Below are 21,153 nucleotides of genomic sequence, written 5' to 3' on the forward strand. Positions count from 1 at the left end.
AAACTTAATATAATTTATAAAATATCAAAGTATAAATTACTACAATATTAGCCATCATTAAATGAATTATAAAAATAAATAAATCTTAAACAAAAAGGCAATAAATTTAGCCATACAAATTTTTGGAAAAAGAATTGAAAAACTACTCCAGCAACTGCCAAAAGGCAATAAAACAATTGTGCAATCATTGTAACATTACATTAAAGGCGTCAGATACAGAACGTAAATGGGAACAAAGTTTAGTACGGTAGATAGCAGGTGATGAAGTGAAGCTTCTTAAAGCTTGTTCAATCCCATCCACTGACCCAATGTGTCCGTTGGTTTATAATAGACTGTAAAACATCAGGAAATACAGATCTACCCCTAAACAAAATTTGTATATCATCAGCATATGCATACGGAATACAATTATGGGAAGCAACCGCATCAAAAAGATCATTCGTATATAAAATGAACAACAGTGGTCCTAAGACAGACCCCTGGGGGACGCCACTTAACACAGGAGACAATCCGGAAGTACGCCCATTGGAGGATACATACTGATAACGAGATGAAATATAAGAAGACATTAGACAACATGCATCTCGAGAAAAACCATAGACAGAGTTAAGCTTCTGCACCAACACAGAATGATCTAGACGATCAAAGGCCTTCTCAATATCCAAAGAAAGGAGAACACAACAGTCGCCATTACTTACAAAACTCCTTATAGAGTCAGTAAGCCCAATTAAAAGGGAGGTCGCACTGCGATTACTTCGAAATCCCATTTGACAGTCATGAAGCATGCCAGAAGACGAAACGTGATCCATGATTTGAAGCTTTATAAGACGCTCAACTACCTTGGACAAAATGGGCATTATAGAGATCGGCCTAAAACTACCACTAGCGTCATTTTTTAAAATAGGTATTACTTTCCCAATCTTCCATAAAGTCGGGAAAGACGAAGTCATGAATATTGTGTTGATTATGTGCAGAAAATGGTCAGCAATAAAAGGAAAAACAAGTCGTAGAAATTTAAGTGTAAAGCCATCAGACCCCACAGCGTTTGACTTAATGGACGAAAAAGCATCAGCTATCTCATTAAAAGTTGCTGGTCGAAAACCAAAGCTACCATCTTCTAAGGAAATATCTGAAACATCCGAACCCGTAGTTTGGAATGAAGAGAAAATATTATTTAAATCATTAACGTCCACATCAACGACTTCTTTGCTTTTCCCAACACCGTAATCATTCAAAACCTTCCATAAATCTTTTGGTGTACTCCCACGAAACAAATTGTCATGAACAGTGGTCTTAATTCTCCTGACAACCCTCTTTGCTTTATTCCTATGTTTGCAAAAAACTCTCCAATTATCAGGAGTTGGATTCTCTAAATAAGCACCCCATGCCAAGTCACGAAGGGATATCCGATGTTGAACCTCAGGTGAATTATACCAATCATCCTTACGAGTAAAAATCTTCCTACACCTACGAATGGGACAACTACTATGAACCTCGATCAGATTTCGATGTAGAGTAGACAAACTGATTGATTCATCTTGAAAAATGGTTTTGTACTTCCCATCACCAGTACAGATTTCGACATGGACTCTAAATTATTATTATTATCTGCAAATTATTTTACAGCATTTTGGAAATGTATACTCTTTTGTTTTGTAGGGATCTACAAATCGACTTGTGCAGCAGGGTTCTCTAGAGCAGGCAAGGAAACTTTTATAATACCAAAGAGTGCAGTCCGACTCAATTTCTTGCTAAATGATTGGGAGGTACATAGCTTTAAACGTATTTAGATAAGTAAAAGAAAATATACATGTGTATAAATAAAAACACAAAATTCATCTCTATTGGATCGATGAAATGGGTTCAAATGCTGATGAAAAGATCGGATCTATCATGACTTCCTTTGAATTGGTTCGAATGCTGATGAAAAGATCGGATCTTTCACGACATCATTTGAACCAATGCGAATGATCCAGTGAAATCATGGCATCTCATGGAACTACTTCCATTAAATTTTGCTGGGCAGGTTTAAATAGCATTCACACGGACGCAGTTGCCAAGGCCTTAAGCAATTATAGTGAGAATAAAGTACTCGGAGTACATCCCACATTATCGCAGCTGAGGAGCGTCAAATGCCACGACAAACCAGAGTAGTTTTGGCTCAACTACGCTTGGGATATTGCAGTCGCCTAAATTTTTATTGGGCGGTAATCGATCGCGCCGTGCAAGACATATGCCCAGTATGCGGCATGGGCCCGCCGACACACAACACCTTTTTAACTGCCCCGCCAAACCTACCCATCTAACTCCAGTGGATCTGGGGCTACATCCCATCGAAGCAGCCATTTTTCTGGAACTGGAGATAGACCCAGAGCCAGATTGAACAGAACATATAAACATAATAAAAACACTGTTACAACAACAACTATCCCCGGATTGTGATGAAACTTTTACCATAGCTGAAAATGTATTTCTTTATAACTTTGCCATTTATGGAACCAACAATTAATCGTAAATTTCCTCAAATAGCTTTCGTTCACTTTCAGGTGCAAATCTCGGCTAGTCGAACGATTTTTAGAAATCATTATCTTGTTTCGGCCCGGGATTTAATTGGAAAGTGATAACTTATATAAACTGGTTAAGAGCCTGGAGCGAATTTCGGCTACGTGGACAAAATTTTCCTTAAAAAAGTAATGGGCCGATTCCGTACAGCGAGGCGAGTCGTGTCGCCTTGCCAAATGCAATTTTTCGATTCCGTATGGCAATATCGCCTGACGTCGTCAAATTTTGTCGCCGAAATGTTCATTTTCCGGCGACAACAAATTAGCTGTCGCCGTACATTTTTACTAAGGAATAAAAATAAAATAAAAAAAAAAAATAAAAATAACTTGTTATCGACGATTATTTTCTATCGCTGTACGTAGTGCATTTTTTAAATGTTGTCACAGAGACGATAGACGACGCGACATGACTCGCCTCGCTGTACGGAATCGGCCCATAAGTTTTCTTAAGTAGCCGACCTTCGGCCGAGGATTTAAGACTTTCTCCTATAGACAGGTGCAAATTTCGGCTACGCGGACAAACATTTCCTTAACATTGTAAGTTGTTGGTTAACCAGAATTTGATGTCGTTTCTTTGTTCCCCAGCGTGCCAGTAAATCTTGCAATAAATGCCATAAAAGAGAAGTGGAATACAACTAAAGCATATACAAACATTCCTATGCATCTATTCATAGATATGCTAAACATGTGTATTAAGGACTCACGCTTTTTCTTATACAACGACAAAATATATGAACAACTCAAAGTATGCCAATGGGTTCCCCGATATCTCCAATAATCGCTGATATTATCATGGAAAAATTATTAGACGAGAGTATGGAAAAATTGACGACAAAACCAAGAATTCTGACCAAATATGTCGATGACATATTTTGCATCGTTAAAAGAGATGAAGTCGATACTACCCTCAATATATTAAATGCGTATAACCAGCAACTACGTTTTACAATGGAGTGTGAGAAAAATAATCAGATACCATACCTCGACTCACTGCTAATCCGACAAGAAAATAAACTGATGTTAGATTGGTACCAGAAACCAACTGCGTCTGGAAGGATTATCAACTACAATTCAAAACATCCAAGACGCATAAAAATAAATACTGCAACAAATTTTGTACGCAGAGTGCTTAACATAAGCGATAAAAGATGAAATGAAGATTAGAAAGATTTTAGCCATGAATGACTTCCCAAAAAGAACCATTAATGCTTTAATAACACAGGTAAAAACCAATAAAAGTGTTATTACTGAACCCAAAACAGTGAAAATATACAAGAGATCAACGTATGTGTCTGGTTTCTCTGAACGTTTTTCCAATTCAAATTTATTCAACAAAGAACAATACCAAATTGCATTAAAAAGTAACAATACAAACAACTTTTTCAGCCGCACAAAGGCAAAAATTCCCAATGAAGAAAAATCAAACGTGGTTTACAAGATAAAATGTAACGGCGATGCCACCAGTACTTGTAAAAAGGTTAATGTCGGGACCACCAAAACTAAATTAAAAACAAGGCTCAGTGGTCATAAATCTGACAAAAGGGTAAAAAACAAACCCATTGAACAAAAAACTGCACTAGCAGCCCACTGTGCAGTAACAGGGCATACACCTGACTTAAAAGATGTGCAAATACTAACACAAGAAAACAACTACAGACGACGATATATGTTGCAAATGCTCCACATTATAAATGTACCAACAAAACATCGTATTAACTACAAAACCGATACTGAAAATTGCGCTCAAATCTATAGAACAAATGTAATTATTACAAAAATCTTATATTTTTGTTAAATAATTTTTATGCAACTAAGTGTTATTGTTTTTCTGTTTAAAGCTACAACCCTGATGATGACCATCGACAAAATAAAACTTGCTTTTTTTATTTTCCGATGACCTCAAGCCAAACTAATAAGTCAAAGAAGATAAATTCCAAAGGTCAACTATAATATCAAAATAAAGAATTTTTAAGGAAAAAATAGAGTAAAAATACAGTTTTTACTGTAAATTCCATGCATCTTAATAAAAATTATATCATTAAAGAATTGTTTTTTAAGCTTTCATTTGATACCCACATGGTTTCAGAAAAACCGGTTATATATCCGAACTTTCGGTTCAAATAACCGGATAACCGGTTATGACCGCCGGCAAAATTTTACATTTTCGTAATGAGGGCATCGAGATATATATGGTAAAAAGTTCAGATTAATCCGACAGTATATAGCCTGTTCCGGTACTTTATAAAGTGGTAAAAGTAGTAAACGAACGCAAAACGTGTAAAAGTGGTAAAAAATTTAAAAACTTTTTAGTTCTGGGACAGAGCTATAGTTAAACTAAGAATAAACCGAAATTTTGTCTTCAAAATAAGATATTTGATTTTTTGAAAGTGATAAGTAATCCTTACCCCAACCCCTTAAGACGATCCCATAAGCAATAAATGAAATATGTATGTGGTTTTATTCCGTTATTTCATGGTAAGTAAGTACGACTAACAAAAATAACGTTAGTTTTCTTGAAATATGTAAATTCAGACCTTTCGAGTCCACGCTGCAGGAATTCTCATAATTACAACCATCCGTATAACACTCACAACACAATGCAGAAGGAAATACACCACATTGGGAATCGCCACATCCTCTTGATATTACAATGTTGCCGAGAATTTCAGCTAAAAAATAAAGATGTCTAGCTAAAATAACTTGAAATTACAAAACACCAATAAAACCGTACGATGTTGTTCTTCTTTTACGAAACACTTGCCAGCATTACATGCTTGCTGGAATTTCGATTGTCCCTCTTCAATGATATCGCATTCAGCATCATTACTGCATACGTAGCAGTTTATGTCTGAAAAAAAATATTATTATTATTGGATATGATTTGGTGCAGGAATTGGGATGTTTGTACCTTTTTCTTCTCCTTCGCTGCTTACCATTTTAATTCCCATAATATAAACGATGATAAAAAATATATGATGTATTTGCATTGTGCCGACCAAAAAATTAAATTCAAACATTGAATAGTTCAACCTAGCACACTTTTCCTTTATTAATTTTGTGTTATAATAGTTGTGTTCCTTTACATACCTGAGGTTACCATTTTTAATATTTCTTACCACCTGCAAAGCGTTTCTTAACCCAAAAAAGTCATGGTAGAACAAGAAAAGGTAACAACAATACCCAGCTGACTGAACTGGGCTGTAATGTTAGTGTCAAATTCCATACGACAGTTTTTATATTTATTTCTATGTTCGATGTATATTTTACTCTTTTTTAAGAAAAAAATATATTCATCAGAAAAAAACTATTTCCCATATACTCGTAGACTCCTCCAAGTCCGAACGACGTGCCGCACACTAAAACACCGGTACAACATTTGTTAATATGGTGTGGTATTTTGATAAGTTTGAAAAAATAAAGCCCTAAAGCGCCCCATACACTAATTTTGATGTCAACATTTGTAGTAGTATGTGTACATTTTTCAAAATATGAGAATGTGTGGGTGTATTTTATGGATTGAGGAAAATCAAAATAGTTTTGATTAAGTTCATTCGTTTTTTAGAGGAAAATTTGAAGATTTCGGTTGCAGATTGAAGGCTGATTGAATGCTTTGCTACACACTTATCAAGCACACACCTACAAAAGGAGTTCATTGGATGGACAAGCAAATTTGATAGTGTATGGCCCGCTTTAGGTATAGCTGAAAGTCCCAAGTTACATTAGGCGAGTTTACTTGCGGCAATTGTCAGTTTGTAGGTGAGAGAGGGGGCTGAGAGGCAAAGGGTTACCATATGCCTCACCTCTCTCTCCATCAAACTGACGATTGCCGCAAGTAAACTCGCCTAATGTAAATTGGGACTAAGATTCCAAATTTTAATTTTTTGAGCGATATAAAGCGGCCCATACACTATCAAATTGGCTTGTCCAACCGATGAACTCCTTCTGTACGTGGGTGCTTGATAAGTGTGTACCAACTCATTCAATCTGAAACCGAAAACTTTAAATTTTCCTCAAAAAATAAATAAACATAAGGCCCCCACTCATTTATCAGTCCGATGAATCCTTTGTGTATGTGTGACTGACAAGTGTGTAGCACGAGTCAAGTCTAAAAATCTTGAATTTCTCCACCAAAAATGAATGAATTCTACGTTTTTGTGTTCCTAAACCAACATTATTTTCTGTTTTTATACCCTCCACCATAGGATGGGGGTATATTAAGTTTGTCACTACGTTTGTAACTACTCGAAATAATCATTGTAGACCCCACAAAGTATATATATTCTTGATCAGCGTGCAATTCTACATCGATTTAGCCATGTCAATCGGTCTGTCTGTCTGTGGAAATCACTCTAGCGTCCGAACAGATTGACGTAGGTTGATGAAATTTTGGGAAAATCTTATATATATAAAAGAGTAAAGTGATGACTGACAGATCTACAACGCCCAGACGAAACGGCTGAAGCTAGAATCCCCAAATTTTGTGTGAGGATTAGTCTTGGGGCGAAGGTGCTCGATAAGGCTGGGTTTTTGGAAATTCTCCTACAAGGGTGCGAAAAGCACTAAAATGTACTAAAAATGGTCAAATTTGTGTGGGGGGCCAACTAAGAATCAACGCCCAGACGAAACGGCTGAAGCTAGAATTCCCAAATTTTGGGTGAGGATTAGTCTTGGGGCGAAGGTGCTCGATAAGGCTGGGTTTTTGGAAATTCTCCTACAAGGGTGCGAAAAGCACTAAAATATACTAAAAATTGTCAAATTTGTGTGGGGGGCCGACTAAGAATCAACGCCCAGACGAAACGGCTGAAGCTAGAATTCCCAAATTTTGGGTGAGGATTAGTCTTGGGGCGAAGGTGCTCGATAAGGCTGGGTTTTCGGAAATTCGTCCTAGAAGGATGCGAAAAGCACTAAAATGTACTAAAAATTGTCTCATTTGTGTGGCTGACCGCCTTATAATCAATGCCCAGACGAAACGGATGAAGCTAGAAGTTTGAAATTTTGAGTGTAGGTTGGTGTTGGTATGCAGGCGTGAGATAAGGCTCGGTTTTTGGAAATTCGAACTGGAAGGGTACGAAAAGTACAAACGGGAAAAGCTAGAATTCTGAAATTTGGGTCACTGGTGGAGAGTTAGAAAGATGTACCAAAGGGCTTTTGGAATTTGGACCTAGAAGTGTACGAAAAGTATTAAAAGTTATAAAATTTAGTACCAGTTGTATATTTTGTACGGCTATAGCTAGAATCTTGAAATTTGGTATGGAAATAAAGGATGGGAGGTGGTGTTTATGAAAGGAAATTTGTTCTCATGTGTACGAAAAGTACTAAAGTGTACTAAATTTAGTACAATTTGGATTTGAGTGAACGGATAAAGCTGGAAACTTGAATTTTAAAATTAAGACTCCTATTGAAGAGTAGGATTGAGATATGAGGGTTATTTTTGGAAATTCGTACTTATGTGTACGAAAAGTACTAAATTTGGTACAATTTGGATTTGGGTGAATGGATAGAGGTGGAATCCTGAAATTTTGAATTATTATTACTGTTAGAGTATAGGATTGAGGTAGTTTTGAAAATTTGTACTTATTCGTACGAAAAGTACTAAACGGTCTTGAATTTGGTACAATATGGATATGGGTGAATGGATATAGGTGGAATCCTGTAATTTGGAATCAAGATTACTGTTGGACTGTAGGATTGAGTTAATCTTGGAAATTCGTACCTATGGGTACGGAAAATACTAAATTTGGTACAATGGTACTAAATTTGGTACAATTTAAATTTAGGTAAACGGATAGAGCTGGAATCTTGAAATATTGAATTAAGATTTCTATTGGGCTGTAGGATTGAACAAGTTGTGGAAATTTGTACGAAAGTACTAAATGGTACTCAATTTGGATTTGGGTGCACGGATAGAGCTGGAATCCTGAAATCTGGAAATAAGGTTACTGATGGAGTGAAGGATTGAGGTAGTTTTGGAAATTCATACTTATGGGTACGGAAGGTACTAAATGTACTAAATTTGGTACAATTTGGATTTGGGTGAACAGATAGAGCTGGAATCCTGAAATTTATAATTAAAGTTACTTATGGGGTGTAAGATTGAGGTAGTCTTGGAAATTCGTACTTATGTGCACGGAAAGTACTAAATTTGGTACAATTGAAATTTACGTGGACCGATAGAGCTGGAATCCTGAAATTTGGAATTATGATTACTTATGGAGTGTAGGATTGAGGTAGTTTTGGAAATTCGTACTTATGGGTATGGAATGTACTAAATGGCACTTAATTTAGTACAATCTATATTTGGGTGAACGGATAGAACAGGAATCCTGGAATTTCGAGTTAACAACATTATTTTCTGTTTTTTTTTTCAAAATTGTTTATTGACAATTTGAAAATAAACACAATTCACTTAGGCTGATGGGCATGGTAGAACAAGAAAAGGTAGCAGCAATACCCAGCTGACTGAACTGGGTTGTAGTGTTAGTGTCAAATTCCATTCGACATTTTATGTATTTATTTCTATGTTCGATGTATATTAGGGATATATATTTTTGAAGAACAAATTTATTCATCAGAAAAAAAAACTATTTCCCATAAAGACGGCTTCATATCATTGACATGTAACCTCCTCCAGGTCCGAACGACATGCCGCACACTAAAACATCGCTTATAGAGGCGGTACAATATTTGTTAATATGTGTGGTATTTTGTTAAACTTGAAAAGAATAAAGCCCTAATAAACATGTGCTTTTTTGTTTTCAAAAGCAAATGATTGAAACATCTTTTCTTTTTTCAATGAATTACCAGCGACCCGAAACATTTTTGCAAGTATTCTACTTTCTGCGAGAAATTATGCATTTAGTGGAATGATATGGAAACATTCAAATTGAAAATCTAACGAGTTTTCATTCATGTTTTCCAAAATATTCAATCAAATGTGAAAAAATATTAATTTTTTAAATTCCAATAATTTATAGACATTTCCTTGTTTTGTTTACATTTACGTTGACACTAAGGTTTACAAACAAAAACAAATTCCTTTGTGGTTGTTGTTCGAGTTGTATTTGTTGTAGTATTAACTTTACCTTGTATTTGTTCTACCATGGCTGATGGGGGTTCATTTTGAAATCAAAACTATTTTGATTTTCATCAGTCTTCAAGAACTCACACATACATTCTCAAATTTTCGAAAATTTACACATACTATCTCAAATACTGTCGGGTAGACTGATAGGTGAGTGTCCAGCATTAAACATTTTTTTATTTCTTCACAAACACAATGTTCAGTTTTTCAAAATTGCTTTTTGACAATTTTGAAAATAAACCATATTCATCAGAATGACTGGGTTCATTTTGAATACCAAAACTATTTTGATTTTCCTCAATCCCATGGTAGAACAAAGAAAGTAAAGTAACTACTACAACAAATACAACTCAACAACAACCACATGTAATGTTTGTGTCATAGGTAAATTTAAACAAAATAATGAAATGTCTATAAATTATGGAATTTAGAAAACTAATATTTTCTCACATTTGACTGAATATTTTGGAAAACATGAATGAAAACTCGTTAGATTTTCAATTTGAATGCTTCCATATCATTTCACTAAATGCATAATATCTAGCAGAAGGTACAATTCTTGCAAAAATGTTAGGGATTCCTGGAAAATCATTGAAAAAGGAGAAGGTGTTTGAAACTTTTGTTTTTGATATCACAAAAGCTCATGTTTATTAGGACTTTAGTTTTTTTCAAATTTAACAGAATACCACACATATAAACATACATATGTTTTCACGCCTCCATAAAGGGTGTTTTAGTGTGCAGCACGTCGTTCAGACTTGGAGGAGGTTACATGTCATTGATTTGAAGAAGTCTTTATGATGAATATATTTTTTCTTCAAAAAATATATATCCCTAACATACATCGAACATAGAAATAAATATATCATGGTGTAAGAAGTAAGGTGTTTGCATGAATTACAATAACTAACAATATTACAATAACAACATGGTTTTATGGGAAAATGTCAATGGCAACATTTGAATACTAAGGTCTTTCCAAAATAGTTGAGAAAAATTTACAGGAAATAAATGAAAAGATTTAAAATTTAATTTTAATTGGCGTCGAAATTACTCTATGCGTAAAGTGATACCTTCTACACTTCATATATTTATTATGCGGCACTGAATAGAACAGATTGGTAGTCTGTTTATTAAATATTGGAATAGTCGGGGTAGATCCTAATGTATTCTGACAATTCAGTTTATAAAAAAGTTCAAACCCGTATGCTTATCACTTACACCATGAAATATATAAAATAACATATGGAATTTGATACTAATATTACAGCCCAGTTCAGTCAGCTGGGTATTGATGTTACCTTTTTGTTCTACCATGTCTCAACCCAACATACCAAATAGAAATTTACCCCCAGTTTATGTATTTCGAAATGAAAATGTGTGCGCATGAAAGACACCCAAACTTTAGTTTTTGAAATGTTATTTCATTTGCTTTTGCTTCAAAACAAAAAAAAAAAAACAAATTTGAAATACACACTCAAATTTGGTAGTTTTTCTTCCGCATTCGTTTTCTTATCGACATACATAAACAGGCCCTTAAAGTAATAGAACTTGAGAATAATATATGTATTTTAGTCCCAATTTACATTAGGCGAGTTTACTTGGGGCAATTGTCAGTTTGTAGGTGAGAGAGGGTGCTGAGAGCCAAAGGGTTACCATATGCCTCACCTCTCTCTCCTACAAAATGACAATTGCCGCAAGTAAACTCGCCCAATGTAAATTGGGACTTAACTTGAGAATAACATTATATTTCAATTTGAGAAAAATATTATATTTTAGCTTGAGCATAATATTATAAAATGTACAAACTTTTCAAAGGCTGTCTGAAAACTATTTGTATAGGGTAAGTGCACCAATAGTCGGCACTTTAAGGATTTGCCTAACTTTAAGCATTCACCATTCCGAGTAAATTTTTCCAATTGCTATGAACTAAAGCTTAAATGCTTCGAAATATTGTTTATATTTCGATGAAATAAAAAAAAATTGAATTATTTCTTAATCAAGTTGAGAAAAATGGGAATTTAGTGAAATAGTGCTTTTTTGCTAGTAGTCGGAACCATTTCCCAATAGTCGGCGTGACATGTTCCAGTAGTCGGCATATAGTATTTTAGTAAAGAAATGTTATAAGTTGATCGATTCTTTTATTTTAAACAACAATAAACGTACTTTTACAAAAATAATTGTTATTTTAATCCATATTGCTTTAAAAAATTTAATAATTTTAAGATTTTGTTAATGTTTGGAATTTATATTTTAGACGTTTGTAACATCAGCTTAACTATTTTAAAGGTCAATGGTTTCTTGCAATTTTGTTTATATTCCAATTAATTAAATTTTGCATCAGAAGTAAGAAAATTTAAATATGTTGCTTCAATAAATTAGTTATTGTCTATAGTCGGTAACTGTAACCTAATTGTCGACATGCCACAAACGCACGAACTTCAAACTAGGCCTAATATAGCCTTAAATCGCAAAAAAGGATCATTTTTATTGAAGTTATTTTTATTAATTTTGTCGTTAAGGTATATATTTAACATGTTTTTACAATTTCGAGCCAAAAATAATTGACAAAGCGCAATTTTTCAAGCCATGCCGACTTCTGGCAAACTTTACATCCTTAAGTCGGCATCAGCTGAAATGGCAGAAATAAAATAATTTTTTAATAATTTATTTTTCTAATGTGTTCTTTCAAATATTATCTACCATCATGGTACAAATACACAGGTAGCCGCATCGGCAATTGTTGGTAACATAAGATGTCAAAATTTGACATCAATTCAATGCAATTGACACATTATGTTACCATCAGCTGGCTTGATAATGCTACCTGTATTATTGTACCATGTCTACCATCACAACCATGGCACAATTACCCAGGTAGTGGCATCGTAAAATTTTGAATATGTTATGTCAAAACTTTCTTTATGTTGTTGGGGAAATTACAACAAAAATAATTTTTTTATAAAGTGATTTGACTTTTCATATTCGATCAGCTGGTGTGATACCACTACCTGGTAGTTCTGCCATGATCACAACAAAAACATTTTTTCATATTACTATAATTACAGGTATTTTTATGTTGGCGTCTCCACTAATTTTTTCTTAAGAGACATGCATTATAGGTTGTGGTGAAAAACCTTCACCAACAAAAAGTTAAATTCCGATATAATAAATGGTCTAAACTCAATGAAAGTCCCAATTTACATTGGGCGAGTTTACTTGCGGCAATTGTCAGTTTGTAGGTAAGAGAGGGTGCTGAGAGGCAAAGGGTTACCATATGCCTCACCTCTCTCTCCCACAAAATGACAATTGCCGCAAGTAAACTCGCCCAATGTAAATTGGGACAAATATTACACAAAGCTAGATAACAATATTATCGAAGCATTTTTAAAATCATTTTCATATTTTGTTACAGTAATTTTGAGTTATTTGAGTTCAAATATGAATGATGCCGACTATTGGTACATGCCGGACTTAGGAGCACTTAAGGCCTGCGTACATAAGCTGCTCTGCCTGATTGCCTTGCTTTCCTGCTTCATTTTTGACATAATACAAATAAAAGAATAAAGAAGGCCGAGGAAATTTCGAACTGGATTGCCCTTTTCTCTTTTATTCTTTTATCAGAAGTAAGCAAGGTAAGCAGGCAAGGGAGCTTATGTACGCAGGCCTTTACCCTACACATTTTTGTTGATTGACATTTATTCATAAATTCATTTTCATAAAAAAACATTTTTCCATATTTTACCTCGATCTTTAAATTTTGTATGTGATTAAATGCATATCCGCGTTGTGTTATAAAATAATAAATGTAAAAAGTGTTGAAAATAAAATTTGTAATAGACAAATTTGGCAAAGAAGTTATTATCAAAAATGATAAGTCCGAGAAAAATTCAAGAGTGGTGCTATGAATAGCGGTTCTGGTAAAAACAATATTCCGCGTTCTTGAAGTTGCAATGAACAAAGAGAAAAAAAGTTATGAATCTTCAATTAATTATATAATTAAAGAAATCAATATTCAAGATGAGTTGAGTAAGTGCATTCTAATCTTTTTCCAATAAGATGCAACACAAATATGCGCAATTTCATTCTATGATTTAAACTCGTATTTCAGCAAAAAATGTGTAAAATAGCGCGTACTTGTGCCTCATTTTATTGCAAAAAATTTAGAGTGTGGAGTGTTGAACATTTAATTAACAACTCTGCATTATTAAGATGATTGTTGTAAATCTACAAAAAGATAAGAAAGCATTAAAAACTCTCCCAGAGATGCCCGAAGTATCCCGCTTGCAGCAGGTTGAAAAAGTGTGCACTATAGAACGGCAGGCTGTTTGACAGATTTCCCTTTTAATTCGGTTTGGCAACTAGTATGCCAAGGCGCCAAATATGGCATAGGAGGTAATACCCTAGACAGACGGCAGAGTTAATTTGCATTAAAAATTCCTTAATTTGAATTAACTTTTTACTCTGACAGATGATAGCTTCTGCATTTATGAAACAGCTGTTTGTGTTGTGTTGTACCCAGCAGACCATTTTATTAAGTTTTACAAAAGTTCGCCAAAATATGCGAAACAAATATACTTTCTTCCATTGACATTTTCACCACGATAATGCAAAAATAAATTAAATTTACTCGCGATATTTTTTAATCCTTTTAATATTAAAAAATGTCTCAAAACTCTAAAGGAACATTTGAAGAAGATATTATTTTCGATAGAATTGGTATGGTGGGTAATGAAATGCTTGTGAAAATAAAAATTTTAAAAATAGATTTAATAGAAGACGCGAAAAACTATTAGCTGCTATTCTAATCGAGAAAGACCACTACTTTTTTGAAAGAAACTCGACAATTGCTGATTTGTTTTCCTTTTTTATTTTCTTAAACATGGAAATTTTACAAAGACAATTGATTTTCAACAGCATTGCCATATTGAAAATGCTAAATTCATTATAAATTCAATTTGATTTTGTGCATTTGTTTTATGTTTTTCAAATTTAACAAAATACCACACATATTAACAAATATTGTACCGCCTCTATAAGCGGTGTTTTAGTGTGCGGCACATCGTTCGGACTTGGAGGAGGTTACATGTAATTGATATGAAGAGGTCTTTATGGGAAATAGTTTTTTCTGATGAATATATTTTTTCTTAAAAAAATATATATCCCTAATGTACATCGAAATAAAAATAAATATATCAAGGCAAATTTATAGAAGGTATACTACAACAACTAAAGGCATGAACTACAACAACTAAATAATTTACAAAAACAACATTGTTGTTATTGAAAATTAATTGTCAAAGATAAATATTGAGTAATAGGGTCGCTCCAAAATTTTTTTCAGGAAAAACATAAATACGTTTTGTAAATCGTCTAAAATAGAAAAAATTTTAATCAAAATGTAAATTAACGCATTCAGAACTCTCGTAGGTAATTTTTATTAAACGTTTATGATGAAAAGAAGTATTTTTTGGTAGCAAATTTCGAAGTCTCAAATTTCATGAGTAGATCCTATTACATTTTGAAAACCAAATTTACAAAAAAAAGTAAAAATACAGCTGATTGTCACTTCTACCTTCTATAAATGTGCCTTGAAATATATAAAATGTCGTATGCAATTTGACACTAACGTTACAACCCAGTTCAGTCAGCTGTGTATTGCTGTTACCTTTTATTGTTCCACCATGTATAATTCTCAAGCTTTTTTGGTATGTTGGGAATCCATAAAATTCACACAGCTTTGCAAGTTCATTGTGTTGGTAAAAAACCAATTCTACAAAGGCTTATGAAAAAAGTGAGCGATATCGTAAAAATTCATCTTTGATCCCATACAAATTACTATAGAAATAAAGATTTGTCAGGGGTACGTGTTAACCTTAATCGATCGCAAAAAAATTCATATTTATGGTTTTTGGATCAAATGGAAAACATTCGGAGCGTTGTCATTTCTATAAAAACTGCATTGCTGCATAGTCAAGTGAAAACTTCAAATCATTCGAAGAAAAGTTTTTACTTTAATTCATGTAGAGTATGTGATTTTTCAAATTTGTCTTTGGTTTCGACTTAATTCCTCTTATATGTATTTCCTTTTTTAATGACTCATGACTTGTTGTTAATAACAACAATTCTTTGCATTTTACAGCCAGTGTTTCTAGACCAACCGATGCATGCACCCGAATTTTTTCATCTACACATTCTGAAGAAGCTAAAGCCTTTAATAGTCTATATATAGGCAAAAGCATTTCTTGGAAATCCATCAAATTGTCCATTCCTGATAAAAGTTCACTTAACACCATTACAGCAGCACGCTTAGCAGGCATATATTTTCCAATAGTCAGTTCACAATTGATCAAGTCAAGCAGCTGAAAAAAACATATGTATATACCATAAGTTTGTGTTTTCCAAATCGGGTGTCTTGGCTATTAGGATTTCCATAATCAGTAGAGCAATTCTCTAACTTATTTTTGGAGTTACCGAATGAACCAAACCATAATTTTGAATTGTTATAATGATGTAAACATACCTCTTGGAAATACTTATAAACGTCGTAAGATAATATTTTGCAAATTTGTGCCAAATTTGAAAACGATGAAAAGCGAAACTCGTCTAGTGGAGATCGACATCCATACATATAGCAATTCAAGAGTATGTTTTTATACTTGTAGCATAGTGGACCTATAAATAAATATACAAATAATAAATACATTTACAATTGATGATCAAATCTTACCGATTTCATGGCAAACTTTTAGTAGTACCTCGCCTACCAGTAGTCTATAATCCATACTAGCTGACTCATTTAAGTAATCTTCAGTCAATGTCTCTAGTATCATGTGTTCGTTAAAGTAAACCAACGCCACAAATAAACGAACACAATTTAGGAAGGTATATGACTCTGGCGATGTCAGGGTTCGTAGTGCCAGTGCAGTGACCACATGGACATTACTGATTGTAAATTCATCCCTTTTCCTTATCAGAGAGATAAATAATTGAATTCCTTCTACTTGTCTGTATGGCTCTTTTGATTCGACAAGTGATCTCGCCTCTTCAAATTTTTCTTTATCTATTTTATTCTTCTCCATCATAGTATTTTCGCCTTGGATTTGTTCTTTAAGGAATCCAATATGCAACTTCAAATCTTTATCCTCAGTTTTTGTCTCCAGTACTAATAACTTCTCTAAAAGCTCGTGTTTTATGTTTTCCAATTTGGTAGAAGAATTTTCCATAATTTCTCTCATTAAGGTCAACAAAATTACAACAACGCTTTGGTCCAAAAGATGATTGTTTTCGTCACCGTTGTCTGCGTAAATTGACAATATATCTTGAAGGATCATTAGAAGTTCTTTTATGTTTTCCACTAACAAACTTTTAATCGGTTTATGCTCTACTAATATTTGCAAAGCGTTAATGACTTGTATCTTTCCATTGTATCTATTAGATATTTCCCACATTATCCTGCTTTGAATGTCATCATTCGATATTAACAAATCAATATTGCTAGTTGAGTCGGCTGATTTTGTCTGATTTCCTATGGTGGAAAACAATCGAAACAGAACAATGAATATTTTGTAGGCGAGAGAGCTGAAAGTTGAATTTTTAATAAGTTCTGCCAAGGAGTTCATCAATGGGTCGATACCCTGATTCTCCTCTTTCCTTTGAACTATCTTTAAATGTTCGGAATTTAACACATCCTCTTCAAATTTAATATTGCAATGCAATGTCAGCCAATCTTTAGGATATTCACCAGTGACAACGTTCTTTGTAATAAAATTAAGTTCATCCATAGTACGATTGTTAAGAACTCTTAGAAGCAAATGCGATAGGTGACTCAATACGACATTTACACTAGGTTTTCTCTTGTAGTTGTCTATGTGCTGATAGCATGTGATAAGTATTGGTATGTAGGGAATTAATAAATCACTTGGCATACACTCAACTGTTGATGTACAAAAGATCTGGAAAAGAAGATGTACAGTTGAGCTAAAATCACTCCACTCCATTACTGTTATACAATCTTCTTGTACATTCAACAAAGGCTGTATCTGCTTCATCAGCCAATCTTTCACCAGCACTCTATTGTACTCATTGTTCTCATAGAGTTTTCTGAGTGATCCCAATCCGATTCCCATGTAAGACAGTACATCTTTGTTTTCAATACTAGCTTTTAGAAAACGCAAAATTTGGTTTACTATTGACTCCTGTGCCTTTTTAGGATAGGAAGGTTGTGACACTAATTTTACTACAACATCCGCTATTGATTGTCCTTCATTGTTTTCCGACTTGTGCATTGCAAAAAGTAGAGCTACAAAGCCCCCAGGAGACCATAGTTTCATCAACATTTCACGGTGTACTATGGGCTTGTTCTCTTTAGCAACCACACCGTATATCATCATTATATTACGGAAGTACATCGCCTTTGGCACGTCATTCCAAAGTTTGTTTAGTTTCGCAATCATATTCCGTTCACAGGTGTCCTTAATGTCACACTCCTTTGTCTGAGATGCAAACACCAAAGTAAAAACAGCAGCCATGTAGCAGAGAATAATCTCATCAGAAGATCGAATAGCAGGTAAACTCTTAATATGAATAAGTGGTGAAATTCCTTCTAATAGTAGTTTCACAAGCCAAAAATTTGGCGTTTTCCTGATTCTGTCACCAAAAACGCTGTTTTTAGCTTCTCGGAATGAGGGATGTAAATTCGGTTTCAAACCATTCTCTACTATATCTTCTAAACACGAGCATAACAATCCTTTATGATATTCTGATACAAGATCCTCTACCTTGTCGCTTTGGAAATCTGTTTTGGTGTATATATTTCGTATAGTCATAAGTATATAAATACAGTAACGTGATTTCACATCTTGTTTGTCTCCAACAGATTCTTCTTTGCTTTTCAATTCGGGTACATCCAAATCCTCAATTAAAGCCCTGACTACCTCTGCTTGTGACAACTTAAGACTTTTTTGTAGCAGTTCAATGTTTTTCTTGATGCGTTCATCTTCAGAAATGGTTGATTGATCATTGCTGGTTTCACCTACGTATATAGAAGTTTTTTATTTTATTTCTAAGCATAACCACCAATAGCACCAATAGCATACCAGACAGTGACTCCAGCAACGACCAGAATTTTAGTACATTTGAAGACATTGGGCAATATTTGCAATATTTATTTACTGGGAACAAACTTGTCAATAAAAAACCTATTCCGCGAAATGTACTATAGGAACTATATTAGAAGCATGGTCGATAAACATGTTATCGATCAGTGTTTTTTTCAAACTTGTGACCTCTATTCGCCAAAAAAAGACATTTTAAAAATAATTGCGCTTTGGATAACTCTTTTGTGTATTCTGGACAATATTTTAATATTTTGGCTGAGTTTTCGAGCAAATTTGGAAAACAACCCAAGATTGGAATATAAAACTTGAATCTTCGGATCGTCAAGTTTTATTTGCTGTCCCAAAAAATGATAAGTTCGGTGGAATTATTTTTTGATGATGAAGAAAATATACAGGACATTGCATCTATTAGAAGAAATTTGAGGGACAAGTCGAATCCATTGGAATTGCCATCTGCACTGTAAGCTGATGATCATGTGGAAAAATCTGTATAATCAGTAAATTATTTCAGGTTTAAGGCGTATTTTCGATTGCCAAAGGATGCCGTAGTTTACGTTGGAAACGTTAAAGGATGACTTCAAAGTAAGTTACAGATCAACAGCAATACCCCCACTTTCAAAAGTGTGCGCAGCGTTGGGATTCTTGGAGGAGGGAAGTTTCCAAAAGTCCCATGGCAATGATTTCAACAATTGCATGGCTCAATCTACATTGTCGAAAGTATGGAAGGAAGTTGTCCACTTGACAGAGGAGGAAAAAAGACATAATAAAAACCATTTTTATTCAAAAACGAAATTCCCTGGTGTAGTTGGCTGTATAGATGGAGGATGTTCCTCATTTGTACTTAAACTGAACCTACTGTATTTGTCACCAAATTCATTTGCAAAAGATTTGCTGCTGTCCACACCAAAGGCGATAAACCTCCACGCTTCATCCGCTGTGGCTTTGGTTTCACCAAAACTCCCGAACTCCTCGGGCTAAGTTTGGATTTTCACTCAGTTTATCAATTAATATTTCGAACTGCTGCTTTATCGTTATTTTCACCATATTGATACACAAAATTAATGATGCAAAGAATCAATAATTGTTAACAAAATGTTTATTTTTCCTTCTTGTTTCTTCGAAAATGTTCACTGCAACTGAAAATTTGTGGTTGCTGAAAAACAGCCGCTTCGTCAACTGAGATTCGCAACTTCAGTTGAGAGTTGCCATACGCGGATCAATTTTGACAACTGGCAACGCCACTCAACGATAATTGTTATCGATGATCGACCCCTTAGACTGCATTTAAATGCAATCCAAAACACTGCATCAAATGCAGTAATTTGGATCGAAAATGGACTGCATCCCAGCTGTGTGGTGGTTGCTGAAAAACAGCCGCTTCGTCAACTGAGATTCGCAACTTCAGTTGAGAGTTGCCATACGAGAATCAATTTTGACAACTGGCAACGCCACTCAACGATAATTGTTATCGACGATCGACCCCGAAATCGTGCTAGTCTGACCATCGACCAATTTTCGTCTTTTACTCTTATGTTACACGCTAAAACTTTCATACGAAACTTTCCCATTATTTTGGCGTTCTTAGGTCGAGTTCCCCATTACAGAATTTTCATAAAATTACTTTTGTATGGAACTCGATCTATGAACGCCAAAATAATGGGAAAGTTTCGTATGAAAGTTTTAGCGTGTAACACAAGAGTTATTTCACAGTTTTTAATTTAGTTTTATCAGCGTTCGACTTTTTCTTCTGTTTTGCGTCCATATTCTTTTTCATTGTGAAATAATCGTCAAACAAAAGTCGAAAAATCAGTTCTGCCATTTTTTACCAGCAGAAATTTTGCTGGTAGCCTGGTAGAAGAGAAAGCCATTTTCGCTCTCTCTATCGTCTCACTCTCTTAAAAAGTGATTCCAGTTTTGCCACTTTTCGGGGTTAAGGAATGCTTTGCAGGTTAAAAATGGTAACAAATGGCAAAAATGGTAACCTCAGGTAAGTAAAGGAACACAGCTACATTGTTATAAGTTGCCAATATTTTTAATACATTCACATTTTCTCCGTTCTCTTTTTGGTCATACCTGCTTTAGACTGCATTTAAATGCAATCCAAAACACTGCATCAAATGCAGTAATTTGGATCGAAAATGGACTGCATCCCAGCTGTGTGCTGTGGAAGCAAAATGGAGTGCATCCTAGCTGCGCGCTCTCTTGTAAAATTCATAACCATGGTGTGAACGCAAAAACTAAAAGTGATTGGACTTCGACATAAGACCTAAGAACATAAAGGATGTGGTATGGATAAAATGAGTGAAGGCCTGGGTACATAAGCTGCCTCGCCTGGTTGCCTTGCTTTCCTGCTTCATTTCTGACATAACATAAAATAAATGAATAAAGAAGG

The 21,153-nt window shown here is 34.4% G+C and overlaps 1 protein-coding gene and 1 long non-coding RNA gene across 2 annotated transcripts; both read right to left on the reverse strand.

Annotated features, from left to right (window-relative positions):
* Positions 1–5,000: 5,000 nt before the first annotated feature.
* Positions 5,001–7,631, reverse strand: LOC141392065 (uncharacterized). The gene is made up of 3 exons (XR_012409776.1): positions 5,470–7,631; positions 5,293–5,409; positions 5,001–5,230 (listed from the first exon to the last, which is right to left on the reverse strand). It is a non-coding gene; the product is annotated as an uncharacterized lncRNA (long non-coding RNA).
* Positions 7,632–14,489: 6,858 nt separating this feature from the next.
* Tango6 (transport and golgi organization 6) lies at positions 14,490–18,868 on the reverse strand. The gene is made up of 4 exons (XM_073964994.1): positions 18,741–18,868; positions 16,373–18,676; positions 16,166–16,317; positions 14,490–16,004 (listed from the first exon to the last, which is right to left on the reverse strand). The coding sequence occupies exons 1-4, from the start codon at positions 18,787–18,789 to the stop codon at positions 15,657–15,659; spliced, it is 2,853 nt and encodes a 950-aa protein (XP_073821095.1). The 5' UTR covers positions 18,790–18,868; the 3' UTR covers positions 14,490–15,656.
* Between the last annotated feature and the right edge of the window lie 2,285 nt (positions 18,869–21,153).

Source organism: Musca autumnalis, unplaced genomic scaffold (assembly GCF_047663935.1).
Source record: "Musca autumnalis isolate F117 unplaced genomic scaffold, ASM4766393v1 scaffold_2, whole genome shotgun sequence".
NCBI classification, from domain to species: Eukaryota; Metazoa; Arthropoda; class Insecta; order Diptera; family Muscidae; genus Musca; species Musca autumnalis.

Coding starts and splice junctions, on each gene's coding strand:
- Tango6 (XM_073964994.1), bottom strand. CDS start 18,789: ATGTCTTCAAATGTACTAAAATTCTGGTCGTTGCTGGAGTCACTGTCT. Junction 18,677..18,740: donor GTTGCTGGAGTCACTGTCTG/GTATGCTATTGG, acceptor CTATATACGTAG/GTGAAACCAGCAATGATCAA. Junction 16,005..16,165: donor TTTATAAGTATTTCCAAGAG/GTATGTTTACAT, acceptor TGTTTTTTTCAG/CTGCTTGACTTGATCAATTG.